General features: G+C 43.0%; 1 protein-coding gene across 1 annotated transcript in view; it reads right to left on the bottom strand.

Moving 5' to 3' along the window:
• Nucleotides 1–632: 632 nt before the first annotated feature.
• LOC117740653 (netrin-G2) overlaps nt 633–16,453 on the bottom strand; it is a 52,593-nt gene continuing 36,772 nt past the window's right edge. The window contains 3 exon segments of the mRNA XM_034547177.1: nt 633–856; nt 1,989–2,123; nt 4,947–5,114. Of these exon segments, the coding sequence (XP_034403068.1) occupies nt 633–856; nt 1,989–2,123; nt 4,947–5,114 (527 nt within the window).

Genomic DNA, 16,453 nt, shown 5'->3' with positions numbered 1-16,453 from the left:
ACACACACACATACACACACACACACACACACACACACACACGCACGTTGGCCGCCAGTCAAACGGAGGTGAGATCCATAACTCAGCCAAGAAAAAATGAAGGAAAAAACAAACAAAAAAAGGTCCTTGTGGGTTCAACAGCCATTCCCTTTGAAGTGAAACAGTGGTGACTTAAGTGTTTTGTTTATGCTTTTTGGTTTGATGCACATTGCTCCAGCTCAGGAATAAAGGGAACAGTGGTTGGTATGATTTTTCATTTTTTTCTTCTTCACCCCCCCCCCCCTTCATCTTCATCTTTTTTTCTCTCTACGGTCACTCCCCTTTTCTTCTCTGTTCATTCTTCTCACACCTGAGCACACACCCAGTATCATAACAGTCCTGTGAAGTGTGTGTATGTGTGTGTGTGTGTGTGTGTGTGTGTGTAAGGAGACTGGGGCTAGTTAGTGTTGTGTGTGAGTGTGTGTTTGTGTGTGTGTGTGTGTGTGTGTGTGTTTTGACGAGTGCTGGGGGTGTGTGGGTCCACGACTGGGGCGGCCCTCGCCTCGCGTACACACACATGTACACACACACACACACACACACACACACACACTCTTCTTTAGAGTTTTTTTTCTTCTTCTTTTTTCCGTGGCTCAGTGCGTAGTTAAGGTGGCCAGCAGGTGGGCTAGCAGAGTGCAGAGCAGCACGGTGGCCGTGGTAAGGTGCAGGGAAGAGGCGGCGTTGCAATCCTTGCCCGCCTCGCATTGGGGTTGTTGGCACAGGGCCCCTTTAAACTCGGGAGGACAGATGCACTTCTGGCTCTGGTAGCAAGTTCCTCCGTTCTGGCACAGGAGCATCTCCTCGTCGCAAACGTTAGCTGTGAGCGGAGACGGAGGTAGAGAGAGAGAGAGAGACGGAGGGAGAAGTGGAAGAGAAGAGGGAGATGGAGAGGGAAGGTGAGGAGAATGAGAGAGAGGAGTTGGGAATAAAGAGGGCATGGCAAAGAGACAGATTGAGAGGCAGTAAAAAGGATAGAGGGGGAGTAAAAGAAGCATAGAGAAGAAAGAAAGATGTATGGCAAAGAGAACGACAGGTGAGGGGAAGATAAGGAGGGGCAACGTTAGAGAAAGAATGATGGGAAACCGAGACACAGGGGTACGAGAAGAATTCAGGGCAGAAGGAACATAGTAGAAAAGGAAAGCAGAAGGAAAGAAATAGGCAAGATAAATTCTCCAGTCTTTGCAACAGGTAACACCTGCCTTCTTTTTAAAAATTATTTATATATATATATTTTTGCAGTTCTTTTTCGTTTCTTTTTTTCTTCTCGAGCCCGCACTTTCTCTTGGTCAAGTTTTTTTTAAAATCCTTGTCTCAAACACAGCGGGAAAAAAAACAAGACAAAAAAACACTGCGCTCGCGCTATTTGTTAAGTAATGATTGGAGGAACAAATGGCGTCGTTAAAACACTATAAAAGGCATTTGCAACAACCACAGAGGTAGTTGTACTGCGAAAAGAGACACTTGGCCCACAAATGTACTGAGAGGAAACAGAGGGGAGGATCAGCCTTCCATGACAGGAAATAATTACATGAGCTAACGTGTTTTATTACACCGGCGATAATTGGCTCTGTAGCATTGGAGCATTCGGAGTAAGGTGCCAACTCCAAAGTGGGGTAATGTGTCCCACATTGTAGCGAATAAGCTCGCAGTCAAAAGACAGGCATGCCTGTGGAGGTGTAGTGTGTGTGTGTGTGCGTGTGTGTGTGTGGTGGGGGTCTACAGGAAGCTAGCTGGTACAGGAAGGCGATTCCCTGTAATGGGGTTAAGGAGTGACTGATGCTGCTAATGAGCTACATGATCTATTCCCCCCGGAGTAAAGAGCACGTCGGGTGATGCACAGGCTCCATACAAGCCACGCAGAGGTCCTGGGAAAACATACAACATTTGTTCGTGGCTGGATTTATCCGATATGAACCCACGGAAGAATTCTGCCTCCTTAATATACTCACAGTAACAGCCTTGTTTCCAGTAGTACCCGGGCAGACAGTCGTCACACTTGGCCCCCGTGGCGCCGTCTTTACACTGGCAGTAGCCTGTGCTGTTACACCGGTCGTGAACCGAGCCCATCTGGTTGCAGTTACACTCTGGAGAGGATTTAAAAAAAAAAAAAACAACAACAATATGAGATACGGAGGCATTTAGGATAGGGGATTAGGAAAAGGGAAGAGTTGAAAGAAGTTCCGCCAGGTATATGTGCGCGTTATGTATTCAGACCACAGATTTGCTTTTGGTGTTGATGCTTTTTCTGAGCTGCAGGACTGTGTGAGGTGGAGTTTGATCCCGAGATGCTGCAGAGATTCAGACCTGAAATGTAGCTCCTTTTTTTTTTCCAGCCATAATTATTCTCGTTTTTTTTTGCACCACCATGCACCATGCTTGGTGAAAAAAGATGAAAAGTGTTTATTTATCTTCTATAAAACTCACAGATAATGTGATCCATGTAATGGTGTCTTGGCTAAAAAACGACTGTGATGTAATAAAAGACATGATGACAAACTGTCCCACGGATTCTAAGAGGTATTTTTTGGATCACAGAATATCTCCTTTCAAAGGCAGGTGGAATAAGTGTATATTGTGGTATTTTGAACAGGTGAGGGAGATCCAGATGGCTTTGTTATAGTAATAAAAAAAAACTCATTAAAGTTTCTTCAGTCAAAATTCATATGATTTCAAATGGCCTATAAATCACCACAAACTAATATTTACTTTTGGAAACACCATGAGCTCTCCTTCCAACCAATCACAGCAACTTGTACTACGACGCAAACTACTTACTGAGATTTACGTCAAATATGTCTGATTTACATCTTTAAGGCGAGGGTGACTAATAATGAGAAACTAGCAATAGAACGCTATATTTAAATAAATTATCCAATAAATAAGCCCAGTTTAATAGTGAAAGCAGCACGAGCTCCTAAAGTTTCTAAATCGAGAAAGAAAGTCGCCACGCCTCCCTGCAAAGTAAACAATTCATAAGAAACACACACATTATTTTCTTTAGACTAAAAGGATTTGATGGTCTTATTACAGCCACAGATATTTATGTTTTTATTTTTATTTTCGCAGAGCAGTTGATTTATTGATTGTTGCCTGAATGCTTTCAAAGAAGATTACCAACACAAGATGACATTTTTTTTTTCCACATCAATTCCATAATAAGTGGTTATCATAACAAATGCATATATTTATAGACGCTGACTGACGTCCAGATCGGTGGTTGCAGATCAGAGATGGTATTTGCTTTGCGTCTGTCAAGTCGGTTGACCAGAGTTTCCCTCGTGATCGGATGTAAGCCAGAAACTTAGGCTAAACCCACGATCAAATTAACTCATTTGGAATAAATGATGAAATATTCATAGGAATGAAACACGTTACACAAACAACGCGAGCCGTGTGTTTGTGGGTCACGTGCGATAATATCGGAATTGTATGTGAGCCACTGGGGGAAATGCGAAGCTGTGTGTAAAAATGTCTGTGCAAACGCATTAATGCTTGAGGGGGGGGGGGGGGGGGGGGTGAACTGGTTTCTGTTGCCGTGCCCGGTGTGCCATGTGTGCACTGGCAGATGAGCTGATGGGGCCTGAAGTTCACCGTCACCCGCGGACGGATTGCACCAGATTGTTTCTCCACAGCCGTGCGAAACAAAACGGACTATTTGACGTGCCTCTTATTAATAAGACTGAGTTTGAGAGATGTGTATTGGTTTGCAGTACACAGTGAGAACATATTTTATTGTTGTTGTTGGATTCAAAAACGAGGTTTTAAATGTTGACTCCCCGCTTGGAAGGTGCTTGAGGGCGTTTGCATCAGTATTAGTCGAGCAGTGTTGGACTTTTGAACCCTTTTTTTTTTTTTTTTTACGCACCTCCAGATGAAGGACGCCGCCGCGAGGAAGTGAGCTTAAACGCTCTGAATGCTGATCTCTATGGGTTGTACACCTTCTGGGCCACAGACTGGCTGTGCAATAAACTGTAAACACGGCACTGAACTATTAGCACTTTAACAAAATGTTGCTATCATGTTTCTTGCCCCGTGACAAAAAGGAAGTGTAATATTCTCCCTCAATTTATCTCTAGGTTCGTTTCCACCAACATGAAACTTCTGTCTTTTTAGCTGCTGCATGCACCACTATGTTCACCGTCCCACCGCGTCTGTCTGCTGTCTGGTGCTGACCAGATGGTGGTCAGTGGGTTTTTAGAGCTTAATGTCTGAAAAACAGCTGCCTGCAGAGTCTGGAAAACGATGCTCATAAGAACGGTGAGAGTGAACCAAAAAAAGGGACGTTTTTTTTCATCTTGAATCTGACATATCTTTAATCCCATTGTAAGTGTATCTTTTCGAATCCTGTGTTACAGAGCCAACGCAACAACATGTGTTTCGACGTATCAATATATCTGATAATATTACATTTTACTGTATGCATCTATTTAAAATGTCCCTACTAGAGTACCTTGTTGTGGTAATATTCGCTTAAAAAAACAAAACAAAAAACAAACAAAAAAGTAGCTTTTGTTTTACAGAGCCAACGCAACGAAATGTGTTTCGATATATCTGTTCATATTTAATATTTGTATTACTGTATGTATCTATTTAAAATGTCTCTACTAGAGTACCTTGTTGTGGTAATATTCGCTTAAAAAAAAAAAGTAGCTTTTGTTTTACAGAGCCAACGCAACAAAATGTGTTTCGATATATCTGTTCATATTTAATATTTGTTTTTCTGTATGCATCTATTTAAAATGTCTCACCTTGATGTGGTAATATTCGCTTTAAAAAAACAAAAAAACAACAACAACAAATAAGTAGCTTTTGTATTTTTAAGCAACAACACACACACACACACACACACCTACACCTACACACACACACTCTCCTTCTCCCCCCCCCCTCCCCCCCCGCAGACTGACCGATGCAGACGCCCTCATCATCCAGTTCGGCAGAGGCGTTGCGGAAGTATCCCAGTCTGCAGTGTTGGCAGTTCTGGCCCCTGGTGTTGTGCTTGCAGCTGACGCACGTGACGATGTTCAGGTAGTCGATGTAGCTGCAGCGGTTGGAGTGGCCGTAGCACTCGCAGTCTGGAAAAAAAGAAAAAGAAAAAACACGCGGTTAAGTTTCTTTGCTGGAGGAAGATGGAGGAAGACGATTATACATGTTCACAAAGTCAATACTTGGGGATGGCCGTCGTATCTTTTGTAAGCGTGCTCATGGGATTCTTTTTCCGCGACCAATGGACGTGATAAATGACTTGCATTAACGGATATGTCTTGATGGCTTTAGTTGCGAGACGTCGGTGAACAAATGAATGACTCCGAGCGTGTTTTATGACTTGCCTTTCTGACTCTATATTGGTACAATAAAGACAGACCACTCCCTCTCCATTCCTACACTCACAGGGTTGCTGAGTCTGCTTCACTGGGCTGCACTGATTACTGATGGGAATTCCACGATCCTGTGTGTGTGTGTGTGTGTGTGTACGTGCTTGTTTGTGTGTGTGTGTGTGTGTGTGCAGGCGTCTGAGAACAGGTGTGTTAAATGTGTCTGGGAATTTAATTGCATTACCCGATGAGTAGATTATAAGTTACAGAATCACAACCAAGGGAGTTTGAGGTGAGCGATACAATGCCGAAGTGTTTTCAGACTGCACCTGACACCGTGAATTCAGTCTGTCACCACTTAACCTGATAGAAAACCTCCACCTACCTCTCCTCTCTTTCGCTCTTTCACTGTGTCTCATTTACGCAGTCTAAAAAAACGCTTCCATACAATCGGAGCTCTTTATTACATTTTTTTCCCTTTGTAATTCATGAATTATCTGAGGGGATGTGATTGCAGGTTTTACTCTTCATGCTCGTACACGTGGTAAATTAAGACTTCATCCATATTTCACACCCTAAAAACCAAAGAACGGTGTAAGACCTTTTTGTCTAATTTTTCCACAGAGGGAGAAATGAAAGCGTGATATAATTCACTGTAGGATCTGCATTGCGCAGCAAGTGTTGCTCTACATTCTCACTACGATTATCTTGGCTGAAGCCGGTACCTAATTAAGGTTTTATTAAGCTTTAGAAGTTGCCTGTAATATAGTGTGCTGCAAGGCATCACTGTCCTCTAAAGAGGCGTTTACCAGGCATGTTTATGCAAATACACATTTAAATGCACATTAAAAAGTCGGAGTTTAGCTGTTTAATCAGCCGTCACATTATTATTTTATTATTGTTTGGTTGATGATGCCAGCTGAAATATTAATGAGCTGGTTTAAAAGGAAACCAGCGAGTGCAGAGCCATAAAGTGCCTCTCTCAGCACTGAGGAAGGGATGCTAGCGGTGGAGGAAGAACAGCCTAATTAAATATAAATGGTCAATTACTCCACAGACTAGAGATGCAATGGGACATTGCTACACAAATTAACGTTAGGAGTTAAGATGCTGCTTTATTTCTGGTTATCAATTGGGAACTCTTCAGTGAAAAATGGTTACATAGAGAGAGCTGTAAGAGAGCTGCCTGCATCAAAGAGTCTTTGAGGTTGAAGGAATAATGGCACATTTTTCTAACAAGCAACCTTTCTTTTAAATCAATACACGGGAATGTCAATGTCTGCAATTGTTTGATGGTTTTATATGAATTTAAAGTCGAAACACTTACCTTCGCCGTGCACAAAAAGCAACAATATTCGACCGAGATGGAGTTGCATAGGGAAGAGAGTGAGCAAAATGAAAAACACAAGACATGCAATGAGAGGAATGTTTCCACAGGTTGCTGCTTGAAAAACAGCATCCACACTTAAGTGAAATGAGAGTTTACAATCGCTGATCTGAACCAAAGAACCAAAGGATTTAACCAAGCGCGAGCATCCTGTCTGTATTTTCAGACCAGGTCTCTTACCTCTGAAATCATCGTATATGATCCCATACAACTGTCTGGCCTGGGGCTCTCCTGAGATCAAGAGTTTCAGGAGCCCTTGAGGGATGAAGGAATCTTTGTTTAAGATTTATTCTCCACGTCATTTAAGGTGCTACAGCACTATACTGGGGCAGGTATCGGTGGGCATCAGTACTTCAGAGAGGTCCTATGGATTAGGTGGATGGGATTCCCACTAGATTCTACTTCAAAGAAGGGGGTTGCTTTGTTCTATAAAGCTGACATAATCTTCACCTAGTGCAGTGTTTCCTAACTGGAAGCACCGGACCCAAAAGTCATCCTGAAGATTTTATTAAGAGTTTGGATACAAGGAGCTACTGTTGTGCTGCACATGACCCAGAGCTTCAAGTCTTATTTGTCAGCTCAATGTGTGTTATTATCTGGGGGTGGACTAAAAGCTGATGTGGATTGTTTTGAAATAAATCACTTTTTTAAATGCTCCAAAAAGATTGACTTTTAAGTGAACTGCCCAACACAACCTTTAGTGGTGAGGTAAGTAGCTGTTCTGGGGCTCCTGATGGATTGTTTCGTCAGCCTCGTGTTTCCAAGGTCAAGGATGAACTCTCAAACTTTTACCACAAAATGGACTACAAGTCCATAAAGTGCTCTGAAATCAATTTTAACATCTACACTTCCATGACAGATGGGCAAACTTCAAACTCTTAAAACGGAGATAAAAAAACTCTCATGAGCAAAACGTTTGGCACGGTTTGTCTCAAAGATATTCTTATTTATATAATATTTTATTAGGGAAATCATAAAGACCTATTACACTTTACAGCCTAATGTGAATATTATTAATAAAAATGTCAGTTTGTAGATTAAACCAAGAAAATGATGCTTAACTCTTGGCTCAAATGATTAAAACCACCACATTTAATGGTGCTATAAATGCAATACCGTGTCACCTATTAATCTCATCAGGATAAATTTTGGGTCCCAAATTGGCAAACAGTTATGAATCAATGTGCTATCTCCAAAACAAATCTACCTTTCCTTTTCTCTCTCTCTTGTTCTCTCTCTTCTCTGTCTTCATCCTCTCTCCAAGAAGTGTGTTTCTGGGTCTCATGCCTCCCTCTCTCAGGTTTGCGGTGCACTACAAAGGAGCAACAACTTGCAAATCAATCTATATTGATGTGGTGCAGATTATCTCAGGCTGTTTTACCAAACTGGAAAGACCGACGACTACTGAAAACACAACAACATCCCCTGATTTGTGAGAAACCGTTGATAATATAGATCCTATTCACACATAATGTAATTGACTAAAGGACTACGGATTCTTATGGGTATTTAGCACAATAACATGTTCTCTTTTCTTTAAAAAGTACCAAACAAGTGCACTGACTATCTACAATCGATTTAGCAAACTTTAAACTGCAGAAAGAACATTGTGTTTTTCAAAAGCATTTTCAATGTCAAATTCCTCTTCCTTCCTGCTACAGTTGGTACCAAATAAAGATGTTGCCTTACAGCGTATGTTGACTGACAGGGCGTCACATAGTTAGAGATAAATTTAGACACATTTGTTGTTCCCAGTTTCTGTTTTCACTGTGAGCTATCAAGTTTAATTCACGGTGAGAGTTCTTCTTCACTACAGATACACTGCAGTATATCAAACTACAGGACTATTGCTACCACTACATATGAAAGATACCTTCCCGGCGACCAGATGAGGTGGTTGTTTTGTGGCCATGAGTCTCGTGTCCGTGTCGCTCAGACATGTGGGAAACTGTCACAGCACAATGATCATAAACATAACAAGCAAAAGCATCATATGAAGAAGATTTGATATGTTCTTTCTTTCGGCAATTGTCAATAGGCAATAAGCAATGTATATTTGTGTTGTTTTTTTACCTGGTTCACCTGTCTTTTTTCTTGTTCTGATCTTGAGTCTCAGATAAAATATTTTGCTAATGTTGGTGCCAAATTAAGCTTTGATGTGGAGCTATGTTTACCAACATCCTACTGTGTTGCAGAATAGACACACATACATGAATTTAGATCACATTCTGCTGTTCAGTGGCCCATTTCATCACTTGGATTGGCCACATGTGGGTTGTGAGGAAAGTGTACAGGTAAATATCCCTGTAAAATTCTGCCACTACAAACAAAACCGATACCTTTTCTTTCTTTATGCTCCTCTCCTCTATGCACAGATGAGGTTGTGGTTTTGTCTCCATCAGTCTCATGTATTTGTCCATGAGTCGCATGTGCATGTACATCAGTCTGATGTATGTGGCCATGAGTCTCATGTGCATGTCCATGAGTCTCATGTGCGTGTCCATCAGTCTCATGTGCATGTCCATGAGTCTCATGTGCATGTACATCAGTCTGATGTTTGTGTCCATGAGTCTCATGTGCATGTCCATGAGTCTCATGTGCATGTACATCAGTCTGATGTTTGTGTCCATGAGTCTCATGTGCATGTCCATGAGTCTCATGTGCGTGTACATCAGTCTCATGTGCGTGTCCATCAGTCTCATGTATGTATCCATGAGTCTCATGTGCAGGCTTCTGGGAGGCTGCCCACGATCGTCGACAACAAAAGATGCAAAGACAAAAATACATTTCTCCTTTTAGTTTTTAGGCTGTATTCAAATGTTTGGTGTAAGTGGCCACGTTGAATTCATTTTGAAAGTTGATCTACTACACATTTCCACATCTACAGAAATCTACAGATTACACTAGAAATACTCCATTACACGCAAAAGATTCAACTTTTTGTTCCAGAGGAAGTTGTTGTTTTGTGGCCACGAGTGTCATTCTGGGTCTGATAAAGATGTCCCTCAGACTTTTGGATGGCTAAGACTGCCGTCTGATTTTGTTTGTCTTACAAGTTGTCAAGTTTAATTTGTAGTTCAAGTGTTTCCACTGCATATGTATACTATACCACTCCAGGTCAACAACAGTAAAAGGATATACCTTTATGCTTGTCCTGCCTTTTCATCCCGTGCCCAGATGAAGTGGTTGTTTTGCGGCCATGAGTCTCTTGAATGTAGCCATGAGTCTCTTGTACGTGGCCATGAGTCTCTTGAACATGGCCGTGAGTCTCTTGAACGTGACCATGAGTCTCTTGTACGTGGCCATGAGTCTCTTGTACGTGGCCATGAGTCTCTTGTCTGTGGTCATGAGTGTCTTGTGCTTGGCCACGAGTCTCTTGTACGTGGCCATGAGTCTCTTGAACGTGGCCATGAGTCTCTTGTACGTGGCCATGAGTCTCTTGTCTGTGGTCATGAGTCTCTTGTACATGGCCATGAGTCTCTTGTATGTGGCCATGAGTTTCTTGTGCATGCCCAGGTGTGTATTTTGCATGGCCATGAGTGTCTTTTGAGTGGCCATGAGTGTCTTGTGCGGGGCTATGAGTCTCTTGTTCCTGGCCATGAGTCTCTTGAACATGGCCATGAGTGTCTTGTACGTGGCCGTGAGTCTCTTGTATGTGACCATGAGACTCTTGAACATGACCATGAGTCTCTTGAACATGGCCATGAGTATCTTGTACGTGACCATGAGTCTCTTGAACATGGCCATGAGTCTCTTGTACCTGACCATGAGTCTCTTGAACATGGCCATGAGTCTCTTGTATGTGGCCATGAGTCTCTTGTACGTGGCCATGAGTCTCTAGTGCCTGGCCATGAGCCTCTTGTACGTGGCCATGAGCCTCTTGAACGTGGCCATGAGTCTCTTGAACGTGACCATGAGTCTCTTGTACGTGGCCATGAGCCTCTTGTACGTGGCCATGAGCCTCTTGTACGTGGCCATGAGCCTCTTGAACGTGGCCATGAGTCTCTTGAACGTGACCATGAGTCTCTTGAACGTGGCCATGAGTCTCTTGAACGTGACTATGCGTCTCTTGAACGTGGCCATGGGTCTCTTGTATGTGTCCTTCAGATGTCTGGTAAACTGAAACGTAACAATTGTGATTGAAATAACAAGCAATGACACACCATAAGGTACATTTGTAATGCTTTTTGCATACTAAACCATATCAATCTTTTAAAATAATTCTCTCAATACTAAATTTTAATTTAACAGTATAACTGATTATCATGTCATTGAAGAGATACATGTAGGTTGTTGCAATTGTATCTACTTTCACTTGAACAATTTACTAGTTAGTTATAACCACAGCAGTTCATACAAAAAGAAACCTCCATCGTGTTCAGATAAGGTTGTTTTGCAGCCATGAGTCTCATATATGTGTCTTTCTGAATCGTGAGACTGAAACGTGACAATTGTCATTGAAATAATGAGCAAATATCTAGATCCATTTCTTGCTGTTCATAGTTTTGCTGCAAGTAACCAAGCCTTAATTGTGGTGAACGTTTGTCTACTGCCTATTTCTTTCACTAAGGTATTTCAAACTACAAGAGCATTGCTACCACTACATATAAACAAGATACCTTTCCCTCGCCCAGATGAGGTTGTTTCGTGGCCATGTATGTATCTCTCAGACTTGTAGGAGACTGAAACACCGCAATCATCATTAATATAAAAACCAAGACCATCTCATGAGGGAAATTGTATGTCTTTTTTTGTTCAGAAACCTTAACAATTACACTATGATGTTATTGAGATTAAAATTCAATCCAGTATCTTAGCTTAACTTGTGTTCAAAGTTGAGCCTTTCTACTACATATTACTACCACTACAAGCAAACTACAGGATACTTGCTACCACTACATACAAAAATACCTGTTGTTTCAGCTTTTCTGGACTTATGATCCTGCGCCTCCCGTTCTTCACTGTGTCCAGATGAGGTTATTGTTTTGTGGCCATGAGTCTCTTGAACATGACCATGAGTCTCTTGAACGTGACCATGAGCCTCTTGAACGTGGCCATGAGTCTCTTGAACGTGACCATGAGCCTCTTGAACGTGGCCATGAGTCTCTAGTGCGTGGCCATGAGTCTCTTGAACGTGGCCATGAGTCTCTTGTGCGTGGCCATGAGTCTCTTGTACCTGACCATGAGTCTCTTGTGCGTGGCCATGAGTCTCTTGTACCTGACCATGAGTCTCTTGTGCGTGGCCATGAGTCTCTTGTACCTGACCATGAGTCTCTTGTGCGTGGCCATGAGTCTCTTGAACGTGACCATGATTCTCTAGTGCCTGGCCATGAGTCTCTTGTACGTGGCCATGAGCCTCTTGAACGTGGCCATGAGTCTCTTGTACCTGACCATGAGTCTCTTGTACGTGGCCATGAGTCTCTTGTACCTGACCATGAGTCTCTTGTACGTGGCCATGAGTCTCTTGAACGTGGCCATGAGTCTCTTGAACGTGGCCATGAGTCTCTAGTGCGTGGCCATGAGTCTCTTGTGCGTGGCCATGAGTCTCTTGTACCTGACCATGAGTCTCTTGTGCGTGGCCATGAGACTCTTGAACGTGACCATGATTCTCTAGTGCCTGGCCATGAGTCTCTTGTACGTGGCCATGAGCCTCTTGAACGTGGCCATGAGTCTCTTGTACCTGGCCATGAGCCTCTTGAACGTGGCCATGAGTCTCTTGTACCTGGCGATGAGTCTCTTGAACGTGGCCATGAGTCTCTTGTACCTGGCCATGAGTCTCTTGTGCCTGACCATGAGTCTCTTGTACCTGGCCATGAGTCTCTTGTACCTGGCCATGAGTCTCTTGAACGTGGCCATGAGTCTCTTGTACCTGGCGATGAGTCTCTTGTGCCTGACCATGAGTCTCTTGTACCTGGCCATGAGTCTCTTGTGCCTGACCATGAGTCTCTTGTACCTGGCCATGAGTCTCTTGAACGTGGCCATGAGTCTCTTGTGTGTGTCCATCAGATGTGTGGGTAACTGAAACGCCACAATTATTGAAATAACAAGTAAAACATCTTTGCAACCTAAATGGCTAATAAACCATATTCATTTCGGAAAACATATTACTCCAGTCTTTTCCTCTTCTTCCTGTTCTGCTTCAGTCACTCCATACCAAATGTAGATTTACATGTAAGCTATACAGGTATATTTCATCAAGAGGCAAATGTTGCGGTAAAGATTTAACAGCTGCATGTTTTCTGCACACGAAGATAACTTCGAACACAAAAGAGATACCTTTCTTTTCTTATTTCATTCAAACCACAGTCGTCATGAAAACTACAAGCAAAAAGCCATATTTACACTACACTACACTACAATCTATCAAACTATAAGAACGTTGCTACCACTACACAGAAAAGAGGTACTTTTCCTTTCACCTTTTCTGTCTTCCCCGTGCTCAGATGAGGTTGTTGTTTCGTGGCCATGGGTCTTATGTGCGTGGTCCTCAGACTTGAGGGGGACTGACACGCAACAATAGTCAGTGACATAACAAGCAAAAACATCCAGTGTTATACATTTTATATGCTCTTTACTCAGCAACAGACCTTGAACAATAAATACATTCTTTATCCATTTACTTCATCCTGTCAGCCAGATAAATAATATGACACAACTGTTGGTGCCAAAATTACGATTCAGCTCATTCGCTGATGCTGAGTGACAGACTATCAGGTCAGTGAAGAGATGAATTTGCAGTTTCCAATTTTAGGGCCCCAGTTGTTGTTCACTGTGAGCTGTCAAATTGAACTCATGATAAAAGTGTATTTACCGCGCCAACAGTAAACTACAGTATGTATAAATCTACAAGAATATTGCCACGACTACATATAATAGAGCAATACCTGTCATTTCGTTTTTTCTTTCTTTCTCGTCCTTCCCTTCCTCCCTGTGCTCGGATGAGGATGTCGTTTTATGGGAGACTGACACACCGCAATCATTATTAGGACAACAAGATATCGCATGAGGTATCTTAGATGCTTTTTCCTAAGCAGCCCGAACAATAAGAGCTGTATAATGAGGCTGATACTGCAGTGGGTAAAGATTACTGATATCGTCTGCCTTTCGCCTCCTTCTCGTCTTCCTTCGAGACCTTGTTTTCCTTTTCTCCTTCTTCCTTTCTCTCTGTGTCAGATAGTGGATTGCCCATCAGGGGCCTCAGCCATGGGCTTGGGAAAAAGCTTTGAAAGTCAGAGAGGCTTGAGAAACTCCTTCATCCCTACGCTTTCACTCTGGTTTTGAAAGATATGACTTCCTGTTATCTGAATGTCACGACATTTTCTGACTAGTACATCTAACTCCTTGTATGCATTTGTTTCTTTGTTTCCTTCCATAATAGAAAAAAAAGATTCTGTCCTTATTTCTGCTCCTGTATTGGATATGAATATTCGTAGGATGTTATGTACAGTCACATCTTCTCACAGGTGCACCTCCTTATATTGAGATTTAATGTGCTCTGTGGTGCACTCACACAATATCTTAAATCAATACGAGAGACAACCTAGAACACACATCTCGTTTTTACTGCATTTTTTAATTGTCTCTGGCTCAAGTTTTCTCTTTTTCTCTGTGTTTTACTTTCCCAGAGGGCTGTATGCCATTCCCAGGATCCTTTGCTTCAAGATTTTTCGGGCTACAAATGAAAGAATAGACGTGTGAAACTGGTTCATTTTATGGATCAAGCTCTCTCTTCCTTTTACCTTTCCATTTACTGCAACACCGGCACAGTTCTTTAAATCACCACAGTCCTCCTCACACGGGTGATTTAAGAATAAAAATCCAAATAACCAATCAAATGAAGCGACCACACCATGTACGTCATTTGGGGACCAATGATCACCAGACCACAAGAGAATACAATGCTTCATGCATCCATCTGTGTTTCCCCTCAGGGTTTTTTTTTTTTTTTGTACGTCTCCAGTTGTTCTTCTTCAGAGACGGGCATCCTGCAAGCATCCTGCTCCCCTGCGGAGCGTCCCCCTTCCGGCTATCTCCCGCCCACTCTCTCCCCTTCATGCCTTCCCATCCCTGGGGCTCCAGTGAGATAGGATGCCAACAGCTGTTCTCACAGCACCCTGGACCATATCACACAACTGGCATCACGCCATCACTACAGCTCGTCAAAGTTACACCCTGCCTTCCTCTGCTCATGTCCGACTCCGGGCCCCACTGGACCTCCTCTCTCACACAGTCACAGCTGCACACTAACGTGCATAAATACACGCAAATTGATCATAAACGCATTTAATCTCAGTAACCTATGCTGCCTTGATGGGGGAAGGGGGGGAGTAGGAGTGATTCGAACTGTTGTTGGCATTAATCTCAACTGTCCCGACTGGCAGACCGAGCATTCAGGGTTCCCTCAAAGACCACGACATTGTTTTATTTATATCTTGACACTCAATAGATTAATGCCGCTCCATGACATCGTATTTTGCCCTCTACTGCAGTAAATTGAGGTTAATGTCAAGGGGGATGTTTTGGGCTTAGTCCTGATTCTTTCCCCTCTCCTGTTACCTCCTTCATATCTTTCCGCCACTCTGATTCTATGGCTGACTCTCCGCAATCCTCTCGGTGTCTCTGAATGAGGCGAAGACAATGTCGGCCTCTCACTCACTCTCTCACTCCCTCACTCACCCATGTTAACAAGATTTCCCTGCCACTCCCCTACATTGAATAAGCGTTTCTGACATGTGATGTGATGCTGAACGTAGGATTATGGAAGCTTGTGTATTTGCGAGCATGTTAGGGACCCCTCGGGGGAAATTGTCCTTTGTCGGAGAAAAAAGAAAAACCTCACGTTGCCTGGAAATGAAAATGATCTCCTGATTCTAAAGGAGATTATTCTATTTTCTGTCAGCCTGTATACTGTACTCTATATCTACTGTCAACTAGAGCTATGGGTGCTTACCTCCTCTCTCACTAGCCCTTGGCTCTGAGGGCATTTCCTCAGTGTCGTGCGGGCCTGTATGACGGTGAAGATGAGACAGGACTACTGTGATTGGATGGTGGCGATGAGGATGATTAACAACCGAAACCCGGCGCTCCTCTGAAGGAAGGAGAACCTCTGCCGTAACAGGACGTGTGTCAGATTCTCCGATGGCCACCAGCGGAGGCTCAGACAAACGTCTGGTGTGTAACACACTGTCCGTTACTGGGGCTGAGCTGTCTGTAGCTCTGGTTTGTGCCGGTGGAGCTCTCGGGCCTGTTGCATCAGTTGCACGAGGACAGAGAATGGAAATGCAATGAGCAATGAGCGGGCTAACGCATTAGCATAAGAGATGCAGCATCAGATTGTTTGTCCAAAGAAAGCCTAGCTTTCCCTTTTTCCTCTTCAAAAGTGTGCATACACGCACACGCACACACACACACACAGACACACACACACACACACACACCCACATGGACACGCACACAGAAGTGAGAACACACAATGATGGTGTGATTTCACACTGCTGAGATAGGCTAAACTCAAAAGCTGTTCCCCAACCCTTTCAGTGCTGGAAGTTGTGTATTTCTTTTTTTTTGGTGCAAAACACAGTGAGTGTTAAAGGTGTGACTATTGTTAATATGGCTGTAAAATGAAAACATACAGCGTTTGTCAAAAGTGTATTGCTCTGTTTTACACTTCCAGTGTGCACGGATGTGTGTTCGCACGCACTCAGTTTTGTCA

This window comes from Cyclopterus lumpus, chromosome 12 (assembly GCF_009769545.1).
Source record: "Cyclopterus lumpus isolate fCycLum1 chromosome 12, fCycLum1.pri, whole genome shotgun sequence".
Taxonomy (NCBI): domain Eukaryota; kingdom Metazoa; phylum Chordata; class Actinopteri; order Perciformes; family Cyclopteridae; genus Cyclopterus; species Cyclopterus lumpus.
The sequence above is the reverse complement of the archived record's forward strand: the minus strand, read 5'-3'. Positions and strand labels throughout refer to the sequence as shown.